This window comes from Vulpes vulpes, chromosome 13, assembly GCF_048418805.1.
Source record: "Vulpes vulpes isolate BD-2025 chromosome 13, VulVul3, whole genome shotgun sequence".
NCBI lineage: Eukaryota > Metazoa > Chordata > Mammalia > Carnivora > Canidae > Vulpes > Vulpes vulpes.
Genome location: NC_132792.1, coordinates 106214216 through 106240207, shown reverse-complemented (window position 1 = coordinate 106240207; position 25992 = coordinate 106214216). Strand labels below are relative to the sequence as shown.

The 25992-nt window shown below is 37.4% G+C and overlaps 1 protein-coding gene across 1 annotated transcript in view; it reads left to right on the top strand.

Annotated features, from left to right (window-relative positions):
* RPRD1A (regulation of nuclear pre-mRNA domain containing 1A) overlaps positions 1-13131 on the top strand; it is an 82073-nt gene extending 68942 nt beyond the window's left edge. Inside the window, exon 7 of the mRNA XM_025996980.2 lies at positions 9626-13131. Within this exon, the coding sequence (XP_025852765.1) occupies positions 9626-9775 (150 nt within the window). The 3' untranslated portion in view covers positions 9776-13131. The remainder of the gene's footprint in view (positions 1-9625) is intronic.
* Positions 13132-25992: the final 12861 nt, after the last annotated feature.

Sequence of the window (25992 nt, the reverse complement as noted above, 5' to 3'; positions counted from 1 at the left end):
TTCAATAAAAATACTATATAAACAGTATAGGTGGGATCCCTGGGTGGCGCAGGGGTTTAGTGCCTGCCTTTGGCCCAGGACGCAATCCTGGAGACCCCGGATCCAATCCCACATCGGGCTCCCAGTGCATGGAGCCTGCTTCTCCCTCTGCCTATGTCTCTGCCTCACTCTCTCTCTCTCTCTCTCTCTGTGACTATCATAAATAAATAAAAATTAAAAAAAAAAGACAGTATAGGTAACTCATGTGGTGAAGAAATAAAAGATGGCAATTAGCTCATTGAAGTTTGGAAAATAGTGATTGAAAGTTGGGAGAGGTGGTTTGAGGAAGCCTGGGGTTCTGAAAAGCCTATCTCTTGTAGAGTTTTGGGTATATAACACATACCTACTTAAAGTATAGTATGTACGTAATCGTTACGGACTTACAGGGTGCCTGGCTGGCTCAGTCAGTGGAGTGGGTGACTCTTGGGGTCGTCATTGTGAGCCCCATATTGGGTCTAGAGGCTACTTTAGAAAGTAGTTGTGGACTTAACATGTGTCTCATTTAAAATACTGTAAATAAAGGTCAAGATGGAAAAGAACAATTTGTAGAGGGAAAAGATGCAAAGTTGGTTTTTTAGTTAATTTAAATATCATTTCCTAGTAGAAAAGTCCGCAGATAAATTTTTCATTTGATCTGTATCCTCTTTTCAAAAACTAATTTTTGGGGCCCCTGGGTGGCTCAGTTGAATGACCAACTCTTGATTTTAGCTCAGGTCATGGTCTTGGGGTCATGGGATCAAGCTGGATCAAGTTGCATTGGGCTCCCGAGCTCAGTGGGGAGTCTCCTTCAACATTCTCTCTCCCCTCTGCCCCTCCCCCTCTCCAAAACAAGTCTAAAAAAAATATTATAAGGCTGTAGCTAAACAATTATATAAAGAAAAGATATGTATTCTCTTATGAATGTTGTATTTCTTAAGTACATGTGTGTCTGAAAGGACTTTAGTTATTCAGATGACTAGAATTGTTTTCCATTATTTTTTGGTGTTAGTTTTTTTAGTGTATCCTCTGTGCATATGTAAACAATCAGTAGGATGTCAGAGCAGGACATTGTTGAGTGATCAGCAAGTACTAGTGAAAGTACAGTGTGGGAGAAGTAATCAGAGAAAGTTCAGTTGAAGGGTTTGGGATTTAAGCTGGCACTTGAAGGATGGTTAGAAATTGGATATGGATAATAGGTAAAAGGAATAATTTGGACAAAAGATTCTGAAGAGGAATTTGTATCAATTTTGGCTTTACAAAAATTTTGTGTTCAGAGCAGTCTTAATACTACAGAATTCCTTATTATCAATAAAATATAGTGTATTGCTTTACTGTGTCTTTGGAGTCGAAAATTACAGATTGTTCTGCAAAATTCTTAACAAATCTGCATCAGAATATGGATAATTTAATACAAATGGTATTCGACAAAACATTTTGAATAGTTTTTGATGATACCATCTTTTTTGAATGGTGATTGTTGTAGTAGTTGTCCAAGGATAACTCAGATCTATTTGTTTATTCATTAATTTTGACAGATGTTATTAAATTGTGTTGTGTGGCTGGCATCAGGCATTTATCTTTTGGATTAAGGTAGTGCATGCATACAGTGTAGTTTGTAAAGTGCACTGCTACTTGATGTACAGTGTAATTTGTGAAGTGCTCTCCTACTACTGGTTTGGTTCAGATCCTAGTCCTCTTTCTTAGACATTAGCAGTAAACTCCTAATTGGGTTTCTTCCTCAGGTTCAAACTCTTAAATGTGGCTGTACTTGGTAATGGAATTAATTTCTTCACTTTGTACCATACACTGGTGGTAGTGAATTGGCATGCTCATATCATGCTCTTTATCCTCTCTACCCTGTTATCTTGCTGTTTCCATGTTCAATTTTGTTCTACTCACCTCTTTCAATTCTGAAAACCTTCCTGAACTTTTCATTGTGGCGAAGTCCTCCATCCTGCAGTTCTGGTATGTCATAGAAAGTGGGTTTTGCCTCTAATGGAACACATCATACTTTATTGTAATTATTCATTTGTTTACATGTTCTTCTAGGTAAGGATTATGATTCATCTTTGTGTTCCCAGCATAGTGACTGGGTACATTCTGTAGTAGATACTCAAGAAATGTTTAAATGAAGTATTGAGTAGATTAGTTGAGACCTTCAAATTCAATATCAAATAACAGAATGATGCATTTGTTGGAAAAATGAAAATAATACACAGTAAGAACTAGAATCTAAAATCCAAAGACTGTCACACTGACATCTAACATGTTGGTATATAAATTGATAGGTGTTATAAGTTATAGATGTATAGAAAGTAGTTATTATAAACAATGTCTTTATTTTCTGTGGAATTGCTTTTGTTTGACCCTTTTGACCATCGCTCATGTTCATCACTGGTTTTTATGTAATATTTGCATTAACAGATTGGTCTTTCCAAAAAGTCAGGTTGGAATTTGATGGAGAATATTTATATTGTATAAGCTTGGCATTTACTGCACTTGAGTTTTTTTTTTTAAGTGAATTTCTTGTAAAGTAGCAGAACTTGGAATCCCTTTCCCATTATAAAAACAATTCTGTTCAAGGGTGCTAGCGTGGGTCAATCGGTTAAGCATCCTACTCTTGATTTTGGCTCAGGCCATGATCTCAGGGTCGTGAGATCAAGCCCCACATTGGGCTCCATGTTCTGCTTGTCCCTCTCTGCTCCTTCCCACGTGTGCAGTCTCTCTCTCTCTCTCTCTCTCTCTCTCTCTCTCTGAAATAAGTAAAATCTTGAAAAAGAAAAAGAAACAATACTATTTGTGGCACTGAGGTTCTCAGACTAACTCACAAAGCCTTTTTTCCTCCCTTTAATATGTTTATTGAGATGTAATTCACATACCATGTACAATGTACAGGGTTTTTTTTAAAAAGATTTTATTTTTAAGCAATCTCTGTGCCCAACAGGGGGCTTGAATTTATAACCCTCAGATTAAGAGTCTCATGCTCTACTAATTCAGTCAGCCAGTATTCCTACAGTGTACAGTTTTTAAATATATTTACAGGATTTTGCAGCCATCACTACTATCTATAATTTTAGATTATTTTTATCCACCCTAATGGAGACCTCTTAAACCATTTCCACTTCATCCCACCCCCAAGCCCTAAGCAACCACAAATCTCATTCCTGTCTCTATAAATTTGGCTCTTCTGGAGATTTCATATAAATGGAACCATACAGTAAATGGTCTATTTAACTAGCTTCTTTTACTTAGCATATTTTCAGGGGTCTTTGATGTCATAGGATATAACAATACTTTGTTTATTTTTATGGCCAAATAATATTACATGGTATGAATATATCATGTTTTGTTTCTCTATTCATCAGTTGAGGGATATTTGGATTATTTTTCCTACTTTTCAGCTATTGTGAATTACTATGAACATTCATTGGGCATACATTTTCATTTCTCTTTTGTATATGTCTATGAATAGAATTGCTGGGTTATATGGTAACTCTGTATGGTTTTTTAGGAACTGCCAGACTACATTTCCCCCAGCAATGTGTGAGGGTTTCAGTTTCTCCACATATTTGTCAGCACTTGTCTTTTTTTCTTTTCTTTTTTTTTTTAGATTTATTTATTTATTTGAGACAGCATAAGCCCTGGGTGAGCTGGGGTTGAGGTGGAGGTTGGGCAGAGAGAGGAGGAGAGAGAATTTTCAGCAGACTCCCCATTTCCTGGACTCCCCATTCCCATTTACTGGAAATGTAAAAGCAGTATACATCATCTCAGTATTTACTGCTAAGAGAAGGGGCTTAATTTCTTAATGGGTTTGCTCTGGGGAAGTTTTTAATCTTTATTTATTTATTTATTTATTTATTTATTATTTATTATTTATTATTTATTTATTTATTCTTTTTATCTTAAAGTTTAAAATTCAAGTTCTTCCCTTTCTTTGGAGCTGGAACAGAAATTGATTTAGGGAAAAAAAGTTAAGTTTAAACACAAAATAAATTTTTTGAAAGCTGTTTTTGCAAAATGCAGGTTTAGTTTAAAAAGAATGAGAAGATTGTGAGAGGGATTTTTTTTTTAATTTTTATTTATTGATGATAGTTACACACAGAGAGAGAGAGAGAGAGAAGCAGAGACACAGGCAGAGGGAGAAGCAGGCTCCATGCACCAGGAGCCCGACGTGGGACTCGATCCCGGGTCTCCAGGATCGCGCCCTGGGCCAAAGGCAGGCGCCAAACCGCTGCGCCACCCAGGGAATCCCGAGAAGGATTTTTAAAACCAGTATTGGCTTTGCCTGTTGATTGACTTTGTCACTTTGACTTTTCCTGATTCAGTGCATATGTGCCAGTGGATCCACAATTTGTATTTTCTCTTTTATGCTTAGGTTTTTTTTTTGTGGAGTTTTTTTTAGGGGCGAGGTTGGGGTTGGTTTACTAATTGAAGAAGGAGATACTTGTTTTTTTTGTTTTACTAATGTAAAAATGGACAGATAAAATTGCATATATTTAAACTGTACATTGTGATGATTTGTTATGTCTACTTTGTTGAAATGATAACCACAATTAGGGCAATTAACACATCTATCATGTCACATAGTTGTCTGTATGATGAAAACACTTAGGTTTCCTCTCAGCAAATTTCAAGTGCACAGCATAGTATTTTATTAACTATAGTTGACATGCTCTACATTAGATCTCCAGAGTTTATTCATCTTATAACTGAATACTGGTTTCCTTTGACCAGCATTTCCACATCTCCCCCTGCCATCCCAACTCTTGGTAACCACCACTCTACTCTGTTTCTATGAGTTTTTCTCTTCTCTTTTCTTTCTTTTCTCTTTCTTTTAAGATTTTTATTTATTTATTCATGAGAGACACACAGAGAGAGAAGCAGAGACACAGACAGAGGGAGAAGCAGGCTCCATGCAGGGAGCTCGATGCGGGACTCGATCCTGGTACTCCAGGATCATGCCCTGAGCCAAAGGCAGACACTTAACTGCTGAGCCACCCAGGCACCCCCTTCCTTCCTTCCTTCCTTCCTTCCTCCCTTCCTCCCTTCCTCCCTTCCTCCCTTCCTTCTTTTTCTTTGCTCTTTCTTTCTTTCTTTCTTTCTTTCTTTCTTTCTTTCTTTCTTTCTTTCAGATTCAACATGTAGTGAGATTACATAGTTATTCATCTTTCTCCGACTGATTTCACTTAGCATAGTCTCGTCCATTTGGAAATGCCAGAATTAATCTTTTTTCTTACAGCTGAATAATATTAATTATATATATATGTGTGTGTGTGTGTGTGTGTGCATATATATATATGCACTACATCATCTTTATTCCTTCATCTGTTGGCAGAAACTCAGTTGGCATATCTTGGCTTTTGTGAATTATGCTGCAGTGAACATGGGGTATAGATACCTCTTTGAGATCACTGATTTTCTTTCTGAGGTCAGTGTTAGATATTTGTTCTAACATCTAGAGGTCACCTCCTAGCTGTCTTCCCTTTTTCTCTCCTGCAAACTAGTTGGCCTACAGTTTAGCCTTTATGAATCTCCTAATTGCCTTTCGCCATAGTGTCCACTGTTCTTGACAGTATCATTAGGCTTGAACTTCTCCTTGCTTTGTTCTAACTAAAATCAGTTCCTTTGTGAAGAAATTAGGTTCTGTCTGTTTTATGGCCTGCTTCTTCTGTCAGGCAAAAATCTTTTATGTCAGGGGTCTATAACTAGGGATGGGGGCAATGTAAATTTTTGTCTGAGTGTTACCCCTGCTGTATAGGAGCTGAGCTTTTAGTAAGTGAGGAGGGGTGCAGCAGCCTGTGTTATCTCAGCTTTGCCTATCACCTCCTGAGTCGGGGCGAGGGTTCTCAGTGCCACAATATTCTTTACTTGCCATGTCCAAGATAGAGCTTCTGTTTTACCAGTGGGGGCCAAGTGAAAAGAAAGCCCTTTGGCCCTTAACTACACTATGCTGAGGCAACCTTAGCAACAGGTAGCTGGGGATAGGATGATAAATGCCGATGCCTTGCCCTTCTCAGGAAGAAAGCCCTCTGACTGGGAACTGCCAGAGTGATCCTTGTGTTCTTGGCTGCAGGGGTCTGAGGGGAGTCTGCCTTGCTGAGCTTTGAGTAGGAAGGGAGGGAACATCTTGGTTGATACCACAGACGCTTGCCTTTCTTAATGGATTTTTCTGGAATAGATGTCCTTTAAGATCATTTCCAGAGGCTTTAAATGGCTAGTATGTTTTTTTAAAATAGTTTTCATCAGGGAGTGGGTCAGTTGAACTCCTCACACTATCATGCTGAAAGTCAGTCTCCTCTAGGTCAGTAGTTCTGAAACAACATTTTGAATCTTTAATGCCCTCTTATTCTCCTTTTGCCCAATTTTATTTTCTTTATTGTATTTATAGCTAAAATAATACTTAAATGTTTTTTAGGTCTCCTTCCTCCTGAAATGTTAGCTTTGTGGAGGCAGGAGACCTTATCTGTTTTGTTTAATGCTATATCTCCATTACTTTAATAAATATATACTTGCCATATGCCAGGGACTGCTGTGATAGCATTTCTCTAAAAGGGCTGTGAAAAAGGAGAGTACATTCATGGTGCTGTGATTCTGATCTGAGAGAAGTACTGTTGTTATTGTACAGCAAAATCAAAGTAATACATCCTCTTGTAAGCATTGTTGCCATAAGAAACCAATCTGGAACCTTGGAGCCTCTGTCTAGACCACCTAATCAATTTAAAACTAACAGGGCTGTGGTCTGGTTCGCGTTATCGAGTAGTTTCCAGTCTTCATCCAGTTCTTCAGGCTCACATCAGACAACTTGCCACAGCTCTTTAAATCTTCTAGGTAGGAGATCCTGCCTGTGGCAATAGCAGAAAGCTTTGACTACTACATACTTTTGTTTCTGAGTTGGGGAAGTATGACTTCACATGCTTATGAAGGATAATAACTCTTCTTTCACATGGAACTATTGAGAGGATTGAATGAGTTAATATTTTTATTTATTCTTTTAAAGGTTTTATTTATTTATTCATGAGAGACAGAGAGAGAGAGACAGACAGAGGCAGAGACACAGGCAGAGGGAGAAGCAGGCTCTATTCAGGGAGCCTGACATGGGACTCGATTCGGGGTCTCCAGGATCAGGCCCTGGGCTCAAGATGGCGCTAAACCACTGAGCCACCCGGGCTGCCCCATGAGTTCATATTTTAATGCCTGGCATATCATGGACATTCAGTAAATGGCAGCTTTTGTTTATATACACCAATTGGCTGAAAGCTTGTAGTTGCCAATATCATTTGAATTAAATCTTAATTGAAGAACAACCTACTGGATGCTAGAAACTGGAAATTAGGGTGAGCAGTAATGACCGCTAAAGGGACATGACATTTCTCAAAATTTTCTTAAAAAAAAAAAAAAAAAAAGACAAAAAACCCCCACATATTTTCTAGCAGAGAATAATTGCTTTTGAGTATGTTTGAACAACATCTGAATATATCATGCTGGCCCCAGACTGCTTTATGTATTTATTCAAAAATGATTTATCTAAGAACAGTGGGACAGATGGAGAGAAGTTGCCCCATACCAGTGTGTTTTGAGGAAGAAACTGCTAAATGTGGACATGTGTAATGAGATCTTACTGAGAGGTATGCATCTAGAATGTGAAATATTCTGGTGCTAATCTTTTGTATGCCGCTCTGAGCTACTATGCTGAAACTTAATTGGTGTTCCAGTGTGTATCACTTGTGAAGGGGATAAGGGAAGAGGAAAATCATACCTTGAAATTCTAGATTTCTATTAAATTCTTTTACTCCATCTTGATCTTCATGATAAATTAGAAATGCAGGGACATGTAGACATGGCAAGAATTGACACCTCTCTTATGTGCCCAAAGCTATCCTTGAACTTTTCCAGCCTTCAGCCTTGCCTGCTTTGCCTGCTACTCTGCCCAGTTCCCTGTACTTCAGAATGCTCCTGTTCCCCATTCCCTTAGAGCAGTTGAGGTTTAGTAATTGTTATAAATCCCTTTCCCAAAAAATAAATAAATAAATCCCTTTCTCCTTGTGTGGTTATTCTTTAAGGGAGGAGGCTCAGTCATACAAAGAAACCTTACTAGTTGATTTCATTTAGGCAGAAAAACTAAAGAAGTGGCTCACAACTTTATGTATTAGCATCCTTTTGGGAACTTTACAAAATCTATACTTCCACTTCCAGAGATTATTCTCATTTAATTAATAGGTAGTAGGACTGAAGTTCTCTTGAAAAATCTGTTCCTTCAAAAATTCCTTAGCTGACTCTGTACAGAAGTGAGAACACCAAAGAAGGGCTTTTGATGGTTAGACCTTCTACCTAAAAGAAAGCTTATCAATTACCTTTTCTGTCTTATTTGTGAGACAAATGGTTAGAGGGAGGGAGAAGGTTCTAGGCTTTTCTAGAAGGAAAAATACCCATTTTCTAAATTCTCTCTTTCTAAATAAATAAATAAATAAATTCCCTCTTTCACATCTCCCCTCCACTAGGTGATCGAGCATAGAAGAATCCTCTCTCCATGTTGAATTCTGGAAATTTCAGTTAAAAGGAGATATTCCCAGTGTAGAGAATGGGCTGTTTCCCTCTAAGTCAAATGATCTTGATTGGTTTCCAGTCTCTGAGTCTTTGGACCACTGTTAGCAGGGTTTCCTAACCTTTTTTGGGCCGTTGGAATTGTTTGGTAGTCTGGTGTTTGGACCCCTTCTCAAGTTCAGTATCTTATTTTTTTAAGATTTTATTTTTTTGACAGCACAAGCAGGAGGAGTGGCAGAGGGAAGGGGGGAAGCAGGCTCCCAGCTTGATTCCAGGACTCCGGGATCATGACCTGAGCCAAAGGCACCTAATGTGACTGAGCCCCTAGGTGCCCTTCAAGTTCAGTATTTTAATGTAGAAAGTAAAATGCATGGCATTACAAAGGAAACAAATTATATTAAAATACAGTTGTTGACATAGTCAAATTTGTACAATAATATATGAATCTTTATTGACACATTAAATAACATTAAGTGGTTGGTCTAATAACTACCGTAATTTCAAAGTTGTAACAAATGTAAACAGTATTTCAAGATAGCTTTAAAAACTTGTAATATTATAGCAACTTGTTTCTATTGGAGACAAACTCACAGGTACTAATAATACTCCTGTGATGTGTTGCCAACATTTACAATTGAAAACAAGGCTAGGTGGCTCAGTGGTTTGGTGCCTGCCTTTGGCCCAGGATCAAGTCCCCCATCGGGCTCCCTGCGTGGGGCCTGCTTCTCCCTCTGCCTGTGTCTCTGCCTCTCTCTGTGTGTGTCTTTCATGAATAAATAAATAAATAAATAATCTTACACCCCCCCCCCCAACTTGTGCTCACATTCTCTGTATCTCAAAAAAAAAAAAAAAAAAAGAGATTGTGGCTTGTGGTTTTTTCATAATAATAGAGTTTATCCTAGTAGTGTATTTCCAAAGTCCTTCCTTTGATCCTAAAGCTAACGTTGTAATCATCCTTTTTTATTCAGCATTAACTGAGTGTAATACCAGGTTATATGCAGAGTATTAGTTAGATAGCTCTTCTCTCAACTCTCAGAATGCTAATGAAAGTGGTTTGATGTTACAGGAATACAAGCGGAAGCTAGCCAGAGTTTCCCTGGTACGCAAAGAACTCAGGTCCCGGATCCAGAGCCTGCCAGACTTATCCCGATTGCCCAATGTTACTGGAAGCCACATGCACCTGCCCTTTGCAGGAGACATCTACAGTGAAGATTGATGACCAGTCTCTTTCCAGGGCCCAGGACTTTGCAAGAGATGGAGACAGGTTAGGTGGACAGTCCTGTAGCGTTATTTTTGTATATGGTTGAGAGAATGACTAAGAAAAAGAAGTGAAAAGTAATTTATAAAAATTGTTTAAAATGTTTGTTTGTTTACTATTTTATTGGTAAGTTAACATGACTTAGTTTAAACAAAGTGATCTCTGTGTATTAATAAGCTCAGAAATAGTGATTATTTTCAAAAGATCTTTTTGTAAATTTTTTTGATTCAAGGCCTTGTGAGAAATTCCATGTTTCTATTTCTTCGTGTATTTTCAAATATTTTTCTTTATTTTCTTCAGTATCTAATCACTGTAAATTATGTAATTCCTAAAGGGTGAGAATTAATCAAGAGTTGGTAGAGACTTTATTATGGTATAGTTAGGACTTGATTGTAGGAGTGACTAAATGTTCCAACTTAATCTTCACCCTTCTTCCTGACCAAAATATCAGTTCTGTGCCTCTTAAAGCTTTTGATTCCTTATTTTCTAGAGGTCAGTAATTTAACACAAAAGTAAGGCTCAGATTAAAGTTTAGGGAACTTTTCCACAATAGTACTGTCGGGGTTCCATTCCAGCTGCCAGTGTAGAATAAAAGGAGTGTTAAATAGGGACCCCCTTGATCAAATGGTTTAGAATTATTTGAGTAGGTTAATATGAAAATGCTTTGGAAATGTTGTAAAATTTGACCTTCTACCAAGAGGACAACTTTGATTCTGGAACTGATTGCTATTTTCAAATCAGTCTCCTTTTAACACAATAGATCCCTTTAATATAAAGCCATCTAGGGGATTAAAAGAAACAAAATAATGATAACTTTTACTATTTACTTAGCCGTTTAACTTTAAAAACAATAGTATTTTTAGCTCTAAAATCTCAACACAATATTCCTTGAAGTTCAGTAAAGTAGCCTGGAACATTTTTAATGTTTCCTTAAGGTTTTTGAATGACTGTATATTTGGAAATTAAGCAGTGCTACACTACAGGGTAGATCTGGCAAATACTATATTTGTATATTTAGAATTACCAAAACAAATGTACTTTTACCTTTTATTTCTAACCCTGTGTGTTAGAGCAGTTGCATGCTCTCCTGCTTTCTTTTTAAATCACATTGTTAAGCTGTGGATTTGTACTCAATAATGACTTAGGATAAACATTATTTTCACTCATTACATATTAGACATTTTTCTTTTCCTTGTAAGCAGATTCAAACTAGGTAGTCAATAAAACATCTTTTAAATCCCATAAGCCAGTTAATGTCTTACTAGTCTGAATGGCTTCACTCTTTTGTTCTAAATATTAGAAATTATAGTTAAAATGAATTTATATGTGAAGGAAAGGCAAATACTTATTTTCAGTACCCAGTAGTTCTGGAAACAGTGCTTTTAACACTTTGACCTCTCCAAAACATAGACACATTTTAGTAGTCCCCATCTATATATGGCTTATATTCCAAAGTCTTTTAGTCAACTTTTGGGACTCTGGGCACATTTTCTCACGGAAACAATAGTAATTAGGTTCCCTGTAAACACTACCACAGAAAGCTCACCTGGGAATCTAATCCACTTAACCATGAATGTACTTAACTTGTAATGTGGTTGACAAATTACTAATAGATCCTGACCAGCATTTGTAACATCAGTCTAACTAAGGAAATGGTGTGCAGCAGCCAGACTCATACATTGGGGTGTCTGTCTGTCTTGTGTACCTCTGTCCCTAGGTGTAGGATATGTGAGAAGAAGATTCAGCATGGGGGTGGTGGGGTAACCAATGCACAATTATAAAAACCTAGTTATACCTGTTATAAAAGTATACCATGTAAGTTAGTTTTTCTTGTTAAAGTGAAAACAAAAACTTGTATATTAATTTATTTTCAGTGTCTTGATCTTATTTATGATCTGCTAAAGTGGTGATTTATCCATTCAAAATATATTTTTTCCATTTAAAACTAATTTATAAACTATGTACTCCTGGGAAGATTTGAATTATTAGAAGTTTGTTGAAATATTTTCACCATTTAAGACAGACTTCTTAGATACTGATTTTATTGCCAGTATCTGTTCTAAATATTTATGATAAAAATGCATTATTTTTTTAAAGAGCTTGATGCGATTTGTGATAAGTGATAGTACTCAACCTGAATCCTACCCCCAGTCCCACCCTTTGACCAAATCCTCCACAAACCTTTAGCTGTTGGTTAATTCACTAACTGTAAACACAAATGACATGGTCTGGTTTAGAAGTTATTTTTTCAGCCTTATGATAGTTAACATGGTAAGCCTTAGCAGTGAATAGTCTTCCTTTCTAACAGGTAGACTTACATTTTCTCAAGAAATGGGGTAAGATGGGGTACTGTAATACCAAATTCTAAATCATGAGCATTTTCTCCGCTGTGTATGTACATGAGGCAAATCATGCATCTTTGAGTGCAGTTTGGCCTGGCCCCTAAAGAGAAAAGCATGTCACCACACTTGCAGTAGGGGTACTGTGGTTTGAATGGATACCATCACTCTTTTCTCCACAAACAGTGCAGAGAGCTGTCTGGAGTGGCAGTTTGAACAGATTCCCTGACGTTCCCTCTGCTCCTTCCGTCACTACAGTAAGTAAAAGAACCACCTGGGGGAACCCGGGAGTCTGAGAAAATCAGCTGTGCTCAATAGCCAACCTCCCTCTCTAGGAAAACCAGTCCAGATGCAGCTATTTTGGTACCTCTTCTCACATGCACTCTGAATCAGGGTTTTTCTATAAGAATTCCTTCAGAATCAGCAAAAGCTTGGATGACCTGGTTATCTTGATTTGCAGAATTAAAAGAACAAAACTAGGTTGTCAGTTGTCACTGTAGATGAGCAGATTCTCTATTAGAGTATAGTTATTGAACTGGCTCTGAGAAATCTTTAGAAAGAAAAAAATTCAAAAGTACAAATTAATTGGGAAAGTTAGAATGTCCTTTCTGAATTTTCCATTCTGAAAATTTGTATTATATGAAATAACATAAAGCTACAAAACTGCTTTGTATTCTATTAAGAAATAGCTCCTAAAGATGTAGTCTTGTTTCATAGTTGTTGCACTATATCAAAGCTTTTTAAAGTGTAAACCCAGTTCTTCTCTGTATAGAAAGGGAGCATTGTGTTACTGAATTTATTTATACAGAGCATTTGTTGCCATCTGTAATTCCAGCCATCCGCACACGAGTCTGTTCTGAGGTGGCAATAGCACATGGGAAGATGAAATTTCCCTGTTTATTTACCCCTTTTTCTTTGGCTGTATCTGATGATAATATAAGATGTTCTTAATAAAGTTTTATGTTGTTTTTGAAATGTGTACATTGTTTTTGGGAATTGGTTAATTGAATGTGGGGTGGGGAGGGGAGAGATTAATGGACTGGGAAGGAAGCAGAATACTGGAAGTATTCAATGACTTTATGGTGGAGAAAGTGTTGAAGGAGATTCCTTTTGCTTGGCCAGTGGTTCCCAAACTTGAGTGAACGTCAGAATCACCTAGAAGGCTACTAAACTACAGATTACTGGGCTCTGCTCCCGGAGCTTTAGGTAAGGCCTGATAGTTTAGATTGTTAACCATTTGATGCTGATGCACTGATGCTGATGCACTGAATTTAGGGACCACATTCTTGACAACCATTACTCTAGATCAACTTTGAAGTACATGACATGCTTTACAATTTGCAATTCCAGATAATAATAAAGTTTGGCTTTTACAGCTCATTCCTCAGCAAGTTCCTTATGGGGAGAGAACAGGATCACCACTTCTTTTGTGACCTACTGCACTGTAATGCCAAAGAGTTTTTGAGTGAACAAATTCGTTTGGTACTTTGCACTTGTAGAGCATGGGCCCTCACCAAATCTTGAATTTAAAGCAGAATTAGGGAATACTAAAAATCTGTGGGAATCTCTAGGTCAGGGTTTGCCAAATTTCTTTGGTAAGGTTCATTTGGGACATTTTCAGAAAGGGTACATACCTATTGAATCAGAATTTTCTGTGATTCTTATTGTCTAGAAAGCTGGGGAAATGTCCTCTGACCACTGCTCCTGGTTCTTTGTTCCTGGAAGTCCTCTGGTTACTTTATCTGAATCCAGATGTATCTCATTCCCACTCCAGTTCTCCCCCTTTGCAGTAGCAGGTTTTATACAGTGGCACCTATCCAAAGATGCTGCTTCAGAAGATTTGAGATCTAGAGGTCTACATTTTAACAAGGTACTCCCATGATTTTGATGCACTTTGAGAAAGACTGTACTTTGAGAAATATTGCCCTGCACAGCAAATTCTAGTCTGTACTATACAATAATGGTAGTTCACACATATGTGGTACTTACTGTGCATCAGGAACTGTTCATATGAATATTGCTTCATATGTCCTTTGCTATAGATACTCTGGGGGGATCCCTGGTGGCCCAGCGTTTAGTGCCTGCTTTCAGCCCAGGGCATGATCCTGAGTTCCAGGATCGAGTCCCATATCGGGCTTCCTGCATGGATCCTGCTTCTCAAACCTCTGCCTGTGTCTCTGCACCTCTCTCTCTTTCTCTCTCTCTCTCTCTCTGTCTCGCAGAAATAAATAAAATCTTTTTAAAAAATAAAAATAGATACTCTGATTATTCCACTTCTACATACAAGGAAACTAAGACACAGTGTAAATTCCGTGTGACCCTGAACAGATCAAATGGCGAGGCTGGGATTCAGATCCATCTCCAAGTTCTGCCCTAAGCCTGTGCTTCTTAACCAGTACATGATGATGCTTGTTAACTGATACATTGTGTAGCAGCTCCATGATTACCAAATCCGCATTTTGCATCACATGTCAAGTTGTATTGAAATTATAACATTATTTCAGGTATGCAAATTAAAAACCAACATCTTAGCTAAAAGCACTACTGGAGGGGGCTTGTGAAAGGATGTTACACTCAGGTTTGTGTTTTTATTGAGGTAAAATACATGTAACAAAAAAAGAAATGTAATAAAAAATTTACCATTTTTAAGTGTACTCTGGCATTAAGTACATTGATGATTAACGTTGTGCAGTCATCACCACCATGAATATTTAGACTTTTTCATCTTTCTCAACAGAAACTCTGCCCATTAAACAATAACTTCCTATTTCCCAGCCCTTTGCAACTGTTATCCTATTTTCTGTCTCTTTGAATTTGACTTCTCTAGGTACCTCATATAAGTGGGATTAAAAATATTTGTCCTTTTGTGACTGAATTATTTCACTTAGCATAGTGTCTTCTAGGTTCATCACATTGTAGAGTGTGTCCTTTTTAAGACCGAATAGTATTCCATTGTATGAGTGTGCCACATTTTGTTTATTCATTTGTTGATGGATGCTTGGATTGCTTCCACGTTTTGACTTTTGTGAATAATACTGCTATGAATATGGGTGTACAATATCTGTGCAAGTTCCTGCTTAGATTTCCATTTGTTTCTTTCAAAGCAGTAATTTATATTCACATCAACAGAGTCAGAATGAAGCATTGATAAGTATATTCTAGACATTTAGTGTCAAATCTTTTGAGATATACAGAGATGATTCAACTGCAGGTCTTCTCAGAGAGTTTACAGTCTAGTGGGAGTGAAATATAGTAACAACTTTTAGAAATGGCCAAAGCTTACTTTCATTTTAATTCTAACATATTTCTTCTAAATTAGTGGTTCCACAGGACAGCAGGATTAGCCTTAGCTGAGAATTTGTTAGCAGTACAAATTCTTGGACTCCAGATCTATTGAATCAGAAAAATTTGAGAGTGGGAACCAGCAATAATATATTTTTAACAAGCCCTCTAAATAATTCTGAAGCACACTTAAGTTCCAGGTTTGCTTTATGCATCACTTCCAGGCATCTAACACTTTACCTCATAGAGATTTCTTCTCTATATGAGAAACTATTGGAGTGAGAAGATTTGCTCCAACAAAAAGCAATTGTTTAAAAAAAAAAAAAAAAAAGTGTGCTTTCTTGACAAGCCAAGAAATGCTTTTCATCTGGCTTCTTTCAAGTCTTAATGAACCCCACTCTGCATCCTGGCAAATTTTTCCATATTTCCTTATTTCATTTCTCTGTCTAGCTCATGTCTTGCAATTCTTCAGCGGTTGATAGACTGAAGGGGAAACTGAAATGCAGTATGGGGGCTGGCCATCATCTACAGTATCTGAAAGACTCATTAGCCCTTGGTGTATTTATACCACCACAGGTTTAGCCATTTTCATGCAGAAATCCCTGTGATTTTATTTCCAACTGTTAAATGACATCAAAAATAGAAATTGTTTTTACTGCCTTTTTGGTGAAGATAATGATAATTATCTTAATGATAATTGACTTAAAGTGGAATATGAAATGAATTTTAGAATTATACATTTCACATTTGAATTCCATGCATCATGGAAAAGCTACAAAATTGAAATTTTGAATTTAAGTGAAATTGTTATGTTGAGCCATTAGCTAATTCAGACATTCTAGAAAAATTCAGTTTGTACTTGTATTGTTTGGTTAAGCTTATCATCTTTTTAAAGTCCTATTTCTTTGTTCAGGAAAGAAATTTCATTTTATTTATGGAAATTCAAATGAGAGATTTTAAGACGTTTTAAATCATGCATTAATACAGTAGTGTTTGTTTTCTTTTTCCAGCTCTTGATATTTGTTATAAAATCTTGTACTTTAAAAAAATAAATAAAATATAAAATCTTGTACTTTTATGGGATCAAGTTAATAGAGCACTACTGATGGTAGTTGAACTCTTCTTAAGATCTCTATGTAATTCAGTTATAACTGCCCAAAGTGGGAAGTGGTACCTTGGTTATAGGCTACAGCTGGTATGTGCTTAATGGAGGGACATTAAACTACTTTCATTCTTCTTTTGGAGCTGGTGTTTGAGCTATGCAGGATCTCAGGTGAGCTATGTGCCCAGTTCCTTTTCCTACCTAGCTGGTAGCTCTAAATATTTTAGCCTAACACAAATGTCATTATTAGGGCTTAACGTTCTCCCTGTTTGAATTACTAATCTCCACGTCTTAGCATGGTGAAGAAAGCTCTAGCTCCTTTATCTTTGGTTTCTTACTTTTATATCCATTGATGAACAGAACAGTTAAAATTGTGAAATTTTACATCAATAGCATAAAGCTCGCTCTTTTTCCAGGTGGGTGTAATTTTCCCTACCAGGAACCAATAAAATGCTAACTGCTAGTGATTTAGCTTATTGACTGATTATTTTTTCTTATGACATGACTTTTTTTGTTGTTTTAAGACTAATACCTCTTTCAAAGCATATGATTGAAAATAATACTTAAACAGAAAAGCTATCTTTTTTAATGTAAGTGTTTTCAGTGTGAATTTTTAAAAGCTCTATATTATTTAAATTAGTCTAAAAATCCTTGTAGTTATACAGTGAAACAACTGCTAATTAAAATAACCTATGGCATGGTGCTTGAGTGGTTCAGTCCATTAAGCATCTGACTCTTCAGATCATTATTTCAGGGTTGTGGGATCAAGCCCTGTGTCAGTCTCTAGCCTCAGCACAGGGTCTGCTTCAGACTCTCCCTCTCCCTCTGCTCCTTCCCCTGCCCATGCACATGTGCACCCTCTCTCTCAAATAAATAAAATATTTAAAATAATCCAGGGCAATAAATATGAAAATTTATTTTCAGATGTTACTTAGTAATATATGAAATAAAACATTCATTAGAGGGGCACTTGGGTGGCTCAGTTAAGTGTCTGCCTTTGGCTCTAGTCATGATCCCAGGATCCTGGGATCGAGTCCCAGATTGCACTCCCTGATCAGCAAGGAGTCTGCTTCTCCCTTTCTCTGTCTATCCTCTTATGCTCGCTCTTTCAAATAAATAAAATATTTTAAAAATATATATTCACTAAATATATTTTTGGCAGCTTAATAATTACCTTTGAATAATGAGGTTAGATAAAATGAGGGGATTTACTAAGTGCTTTCTGTCTTTTTACAAATTATGAATAGTTACTTATAAAAAGCACCTGTAATAAGCATCATTTGGTTAAGATATTCTTGTTTCATGTTCACTTTTGGACTTTGATTTGGTTTCTATTTTTGTTACATTAGGCACTTTAAAACTTCTTTACTGTATTAGAAATCTCATTTGTTATTAAAATACAGTGTTAAGGATGTATAGAGTTGATTCATTGTGTGCTACTTAATGAAATGGTAATTTGTATTTTATGTTCTCTAAGAATGCTTCTGCACAGCATACTTTGGTTTTCTGAAGGATAAAACTGGGACGCCTGGGGGTGGCTCAGTGGTTGAGCATCTGCCTTTGGCTCAGGGCATGATCCTGGAGTCCTGGGATCGAGTCCCACATCAGGCTCCCTGCATGGAGCGTGCTTCTCTCTCTGCCTGTGTCTCTGCCTTTCTCTCTGTGTCTCTCATGAATAAATAAATAAAATCTTTTAAAAAAATAAAGAATAAAACTGAAACCTGATTTCAGCAATTGTTCACAGAGGTTATATCAGATTAAAAAAATAATCTTACTCTCTAGAAAGATATACCATCTAAGAGCCAACAAAATTTAGTTATAAACTCAAAATTTTATCATCAGGTTCTTACAATCCTTGAAGATAGTTTATCAGAGTACTCGACAAGTTTTCTTTTTTCTGAATTCATGCCACATTTTTTTCAGAACAGGGATGACAAGTATAGATCATACATGCCCTTTTCCCCATCAGTTTCTCCATCTCTTGTTTATGGCATATGTCTCTAGTTCTGTGAAGCTTTATCAAAATCAGAGCTTCATGCAGCCATCACTGGTTCACTGGGATTAGAACAGGAATTGAAATACATTTCTTTGCTATTTCTCTTGGGGAAAAGTTCAGTGCTTTTCAGTTTCAAGAATGGTGCCACCTGAACTGTAGTAACCAGTAAGAAGAATAAGTTCTCAGAGTTTATAGTTTCCCTAGAATACCCAGTCCAGAACTCTTCCTCAGCTTTTCAAGTTTTTATGTGCCTAAGTTGTCAGAAGCCTAATTAATATGTCTAAATAATTACTCCTTTTCTACTTAATAAAGCATATGTAGTTTCTGTGGTTTCTGAATGAATGTGTTCAGTGTCTAATATGTAGCAAATACTATACCAGAAGCCGAGAGAATTAAAACGTAAGAAAGATACAGCTTTGCCCTATAAAACTCAGAATCTAATGTGGGAGAGACACTGACTATAAGTTTTACAAATGTTGTGAAAAAGTGTTTTAGAATAGATGAATCACACTTGAACTCATTTCTGCAGGTCAATCAACTGACCATGGGTTGAAAAAATAATGGAAAAGATTTTTTTAAATGCGTTTTTTAACTGAGCAATACTGATGAATTAAAAGAAAAACTAATGGGATAGGATATATATAAACATACTTTTTGCTCAGTGGAAATCTGAAGGCATTAATCTTACTTATTCTGTTGGATAGAAAGGTAAGGTTTTGTTTTTTTGAAGATTTTATTTATTTATTTATTTATTTATTTATTTATTTATTTATTTATTTATTTATTTATGAGAGACAGAGAGAGGCTGAGACACAGGCAGAGGGAGAAGCAGGCTCCACAGAGCTGGACGTGGGACTTGATGCCCCGTCTCCAGGATCACGCCCTGGGCTGAAGGCGGCGCTAAACCGCTGAGCCACCTGGGCTGCCACATTAAAAATGTAGTGGCCTGATTTCAAGTACGTATTGGTTGGATCAAACAACAGAAACTGTCTTTAAAATTGTTCCGTGTGACCCCAACCTCCCCACCCCTGCAAACCACAGCTGTGTATTTATTCTTCTCTGTGGCTACAGTTTTTTATTCTGTTTATGTAGTATGAAATATTGTGATGGCTAGAACATGGCTCCCTATCTGGAATCAATTGCAATGATTGTTATAGGATGGGCCAGTAAAATAAAGACCTTTGCAGTTGAAAATGAAACATGATGGGCAATCAAACTTCTTTCATTTTACTTGTTGCCATGACTAGGATTGACTGTATATGACAAAAAGAGAATGGGACAGACTGTCCTAACTGTAGACCAAGGACCATGCCACTTGTTCTCACTGCTAAAATTACTAGATTTACGTTTGGATGGATGAAACATCAGTTTGACCACATAATATGAGGAATGCCATTTCTGATTGTGTAAAGTATCTGAAGCAACCGCCAGAACTATGTACTAGCTGAAGAAAAATATTTGCATTTTTCCTTGGAGGAGCACCTCTTACCCAGCTTTGGCTGTGTCTCTCAGATCTGGACTTTTATTATACTTGAGCGAGGGTTCTGTTTACAGTTTAACCCAAAGACTAACTAGGTGGCATGTATTCTTCTGCTTTTATTAAAGTTAGTAACTCCTATGTGAGCCTGAAGGTTCACATATTAATTGAGGTTATCAGATTCCCCCAGGTAAAACTAAGGCTGGACTGGTCTGAGTGTTTTACTCTCATGAATTTAGGTACTGTAGTTTTCAGGGAAGTGCTTAGAGAGAACATAAGCATATTTGGTGCCCATATATTAAGACTGATTAGAAAGTTTATAAATTCTTTAGAATTCATATGCCAGCAATATTTTAGATGAACCATTCTCTCTAATGAGGAATTTTATCCTAGACAAGAGAATGCATCTTAGAGGTATGCTGGAAGCTCATGGGAATAGTGAACTTCTTATTGAATTGATATGAGGAAACAACACAGTATTTAGCAAAATCTTAGCAGAGGAGTATTCTCCCTGCAAAATCCAGAAGTCCAAGTTAGAGTTTTAAACACAAGCTTGAAGGCAGCCATACTGCTTCCCAACTATATATTCCCTTTATATTCCAGTTATCTAAAAGTCAGGTGTTTGATCAGTCCAAAGGCAGATGTTTGAGTACTTATTTAAAAGTCATAAACATTGCTTGTATTGAATTGGGAATGCAACAAACTCTTTTTAAAGGATAAAAACTGGGAAGCCTGGGTGGCTCAACAGTTTAGTGTGACCTTCAGCCCAGAGCCTGATCTTGGAGACCCGGGATCGAGTCCCATGTCGGACTCCCTGCATGGAACCTGCTTCTCCCTCTGCCTGTGTCTCTGCCTCTCTCGCGCGCGCTCTGTGTCTCTCATGAATAAATAAATAAAAAATAAAAGATAAAAACTGTCACTAGTAAATAAAATAGGCCTGCTTTTGGCCACAAAATTTAAAAATTAAAAGACCATTTTAGACCTCACCTAAAAAACTTCTATTTATCCCTTATTAGTCACATACAATTATATTTAAATACCAGGTATCCTGCCTGATGTTTCCCTGTCGGTATATGAAAAAAAGTAGCTTGTACTGTAGTTAGCAAATGCTAGCAGGGAAAATTTAGATCTATACCCTATAAGTGTAATTCCAAGACACTGAAACAAAAACCCAAAACATAGATACTTAACACCATTATCTAATCCTTACGTGAGTATTGTGTAATCTTTTCCTAAGTTCAGAATGAAATGATGAAATAAGTAATCTGAAACCAGTATGATTTAATGGTAGGTCTGAAGATTTTATATTTCTAAAAGTTAAGGATTTAAAGACATTCTTTAGGGGTGCCTGTGTGGCTCAGTTGGTTGAGTGTCTGCCTTCAGCTCAGGTCATGATCCCAGAGTCCTGGGATTGAGCACCATGGTGGGCTCCCTGCTCAGCGGGGAGCCTGCTTCTCCCCTCTCCCTCTGCCCCCTATCATGCTGCTCTGTCTCAAATTTAAATTCTTTTTTAAAAAAAGACTTTTAAAAAGTATTATAAATTATATATGCATTTGATGCATGTGTGTGTAATTGGATACTAATGTTAGTAAGAACGTGTTCTGCAAGCTAATTGGTCTGCAGAGATGTAAAATATTTCATATCAAAACAAAGTTAAAAGGGCTTAACAATATTGAATTGAATATAATAAAAACCATATAAACACCTGTACCACTGCATTCTCTTTTGTCTGTTAACTTTAATGACAACTGATCATTGGAGCCAGAATTTAAAATTAACATTTTGGGATACCCAATTTATAAAAGAATATATTAATTCCAAAAGTGTTGCTACAGTTTCTATCTTTGAGAAAAATAAAAGGTGATTTGGAATTATTCCAGAGAAACTTGTGTTTAAAAATCATGCACTAAAAAAATAAAATAAAATAAAAATCATGCACTTAGAATTATGGATTGAGCCCCTTCAGGAAGACAAAACTGAGGCTGGAAGGACCCCTTGTACATAAACTTTGGAGATTGAACCACTTGGATTTTCTGCATTTCACAAAGTAAATTCATAGAACAGGCTTCCCTTAATCTCCAGTACTTACAGGCCACCTCAAGGAATTGGTTGCCAAAGTAAGTCTGTCACTTTTTAGGAAACTGCCTTGGATTAAATATGAACTTAAGCAATTAGACTGAAGATATATTAGACAAGTATTGATACTGTTAAAAAATTATTCTAATACTTGTTAAAAGAGTAAGAAAGACTTTTTATTCAGATCTTTTGTGATACGTATCAAGACTATCCCAACAGGGGAGAAAGATGGGGCTCAACTCTGAAGATGTCAAAGACAGCTTGGGATTTGTAGCCAAGGAGCAGAATGAGGGGGTCAAGGGGTGGGAGATTACTAAGAGGAGACATCAAGGGTGAGGAGATTCTTGCTGTGAAGGCAGGCCAGGGTGGTCAGGTGTCAAGGTTCAGGGAATTCTCCCTAAACTGACCTAGCAGGATTTGTGCTCAAACTGAGAAGGCAGGTGGAAGACCAAGTCCAAGCAAGGATGGTGCCTGGGTTCTTTTTATTCAGAAAAGCCTGTGTAAAGTTTGGTCAAGAAGAGTGTTTGTCAGTATAATTGCAACAATTTTTTTTACAAATGCCTCAAGACAATTTGCCTATATCAGTGATATGCATTCAAAGGACTGCCACCCCAGGATAATGCTAGATCTTATCCTCCTAGTGTTTTTTTTTTTTTTAATTGGTCTTGATACTCCTATTTTATAGATTTTTTTTGGACAATTACGATAACAGGACAAATTGCTTGAGCACTTTCAACATGCCATCTTCTCTTCTGAGTGTTTTTCATGTACCATCTCATTGTGTCCTTAAAGCATCCTTATCAGGTTAAGTACAATTTTTTTTTTAAGATTTTATTTACATGAGAGAGATATAGCAAGAAAGAGCAAGAGAATGCACAAGCAGAAGGGAGGAGCAGGCTCTCCACTGAGCAGGGAGCGTGATATGGAGCTCGATCCCAGGACCCTGGAATCATGACCTGAACCAAAGGCAGATGCTTGACCAATTGAGCCACTCAGGCACTTCAAGTAAGTACTATTAATATTGTCACTTTATATAGAAAGAAGCAGACTCTCAGAAATTAAGAATGCCAAAGATAACATAGTTAATTAAATTATATAGTCTACTGCAAAGACTACAATCTTAAAAAAAAAAAAAAGTACAATCTTAACAAGTAGACTGTACTGCCTCCCAAACAAGTCATTCTTGGTCAGGATTAGGAATTAATAATTAAAGGAATAATTATATGGTTTATGACATTATCAAGGATACTGTCATTTGGTTGAAGGGTTAAAACATTCAAGTAAGCATTTTGGTAATGTTAAAGGTAAATTTAAAATAGAAGAATAGGATTTTTAAGAATTCATCTTTTCCATCTCTTACTCTGGGGAAGTCTGGTACCATTACTGTCCCTCAGTAAAAGTATCCCCAGCATCCTGTTTTCTGGCATCACTACTTTTCTGCTCTAGTTTGAGTTTCTTGGAGAGTGGATGCTTCCATGTTTTAGACCTGAGAGAATGAAGATGGTCCTGCAACTTTCTTTGGAAGAAAGCAAGGAGGATGCTTTCAAAGTTCTCATGGGGTTGCAAGAATAAAGCCAGCTTAAAGAGAGCTCTCACTGGCCAACATGTAACAACTTAATCATCCAAATAGAAAATAAAAATTGTATGGGGTGCCTGGGTGGGTCAGTTGGTTAAGCAGCCAACTCTTTATTTCAGCTCAGGTCATGGTCTCCAGGGGTCCTGGGATTGAGCCTCACAGGTACCACGCTCAGTGGGGAGTCTTGCTCTTGCCCTGCCCCCACTCACATTCTCTTTTTTTCTCAAATCTTTAAAAAAAAGAAAAAAGAAAAATTGTACTTAATTAAAGCAAGTAGTCTTTGGAAAAATTGTCTCCATAATGTCCTTTAAAAGAAAAATTGGTATTTTTTTCCAAATAACTCACATTATAGAAATTTATTTTTAGGGAAGCTCGGGTGGCTCAGCGGTTTAGTGCCGCCTTCAGCCCAGGGCGTGACCCTGGAGACCTGGGATCGAGTCCCACGTCGGGCTCACTGCATGGAGCCTGCTTCTCCCTCTGCCTGTGTCTCTGCCTCTCTCTGTCTCTCTCATGAGAATAAATAAATAAAATCTTTTTAAAAAATTATTTTTATACATAAAAATTTATTTTTAATTTTAAGTTTAGTTCTAAGATAGATAGAAGCATACTGAACACTTTCTACCTGAATTATACCCTGGGAGTTGCAGCACTCCCCTCCCAAGAGTTCAGACAGGGAGGCACACAGGCACATGTCACATCTCACCAGGGCTCTGTGTGAGAGGAGCTGTGTGCAGGCAGGAAGGGCTCCTTACAAGTCCAGTAGAGGCATCCAACCCAGGCTTGTGGTCAGAGCTTTGAGCATTTTCTCTGTGGGTGTTACACATCAATAAAGGGTTTACTGAAAGAAGAAAAAAGTATGGAGGGGAAGGATCCAGAAGAGAAAGAAGCTGAAGATGAAGGAAAAGGCAGGACTATTTCATTGACCAACAACCCTGAATTGAGCAGGGGTGGCATCCGGGCTAGATGGGCAGACTGGTCCATTGGGTAAGAGGAAGGCTGGCTTTTCTAGCAAGAGAAGCAAGAGAGGCACCGGTAAGAAAATGAGAGACGTCAGCTTTAAAGTAGGGCGATGTCTCAAATGTGCAATTGCATTTTGAGTCCTGGCTAATTCACTGGCACTGGCACTGTCCCTCTCAGGGGTGAATCACCTAGGAAGATTACTCAGAGTTCAAAAATCTGAGTAGTGGTCACAGTAAAAGTCACCGCTGTGCTTTCTGCAGTTAAGGTCCAAGGGGCTGTGCTGAGGGAGAGAACAGTGGCCTACAGATTGTCATCAACTATGTGACACCAAAGTTCTTTGTGACACAAGTGAGGCAGTCGTTAGATCTATGCTCTCTCCCCCCTTTCCCACCCATTTCTGATGAGGTTTTCTTCCTCAGCATTCTACCCACCCCATCCCTCTCTGGATGGTGAGGGCCTCTTTTTTATCCTCAATGGCTGCCTTCCTCACAGGGTTGCTGCAGTCCCTAGGGTCAGTGGTGCTCTGATCCTATGTTCCAGGCTCCGTATCCCATGACTGGACAAAGAGCCCGGAGCTAAGTGGAGCTGTCTTCAGGAAGTACTGCAGTAGTTACATCAGTGTATGAACAAGCCCTATAGCAATGGGATGGAGGTCCAGGAATTAGAGCCCTACAAAGCCTAAGCTGTATATTGCACATTTGCGAAACTATCATTTTCATTTAAACCTAAGTATCTACACTGTAATCTATTTCATTTTCATTTTTTTAAGAATAGCTTTAATGAGATAATATTCACATACCATAAAATTCACCCTTTTAGAGTGCAGACTTCAGTGGTTTTTAGCTTTCAGAGTTGTATGGCCATTGCTACTAATTCCAGAACATTTTGATCACCCCAGAGAAACTCCACACTCATTAGCAGTTATTCCTTGTTCCCTCCAGCCTCAGGCAGCCACTCTTCTATTTTTATGTATTTTCCTATCCTGAGCATTCCTTATAAACTGAATCATACTGTATGTGGCCTTTTGTGTCTTTCAACTAACATACTTTCAAGGTTCATCCATGTTCTAGCATGTATCAATAATTCACTTTTATGGCTGAATGATATTCCACTGTACGCATAGATCACATTTTATGTAGCCATTCAGTAGTTAGGTTGACATTTGGGTTGTTTCCACTTTTTGGCTCTTAACAAAAAATGTTGCTATGAATATTCATATACAAGATTTTGATTCCAGTCCTGTTGGGTATGTAACTAGGAGTGATATTGTGGGTCATATGGTAATGCTATGCTTAACTTCTTGAGGAACTGCCAGATTCTTTCAACATAGTTGCACAAATCTTACCATGCCAGAAGCAATGTGTGAG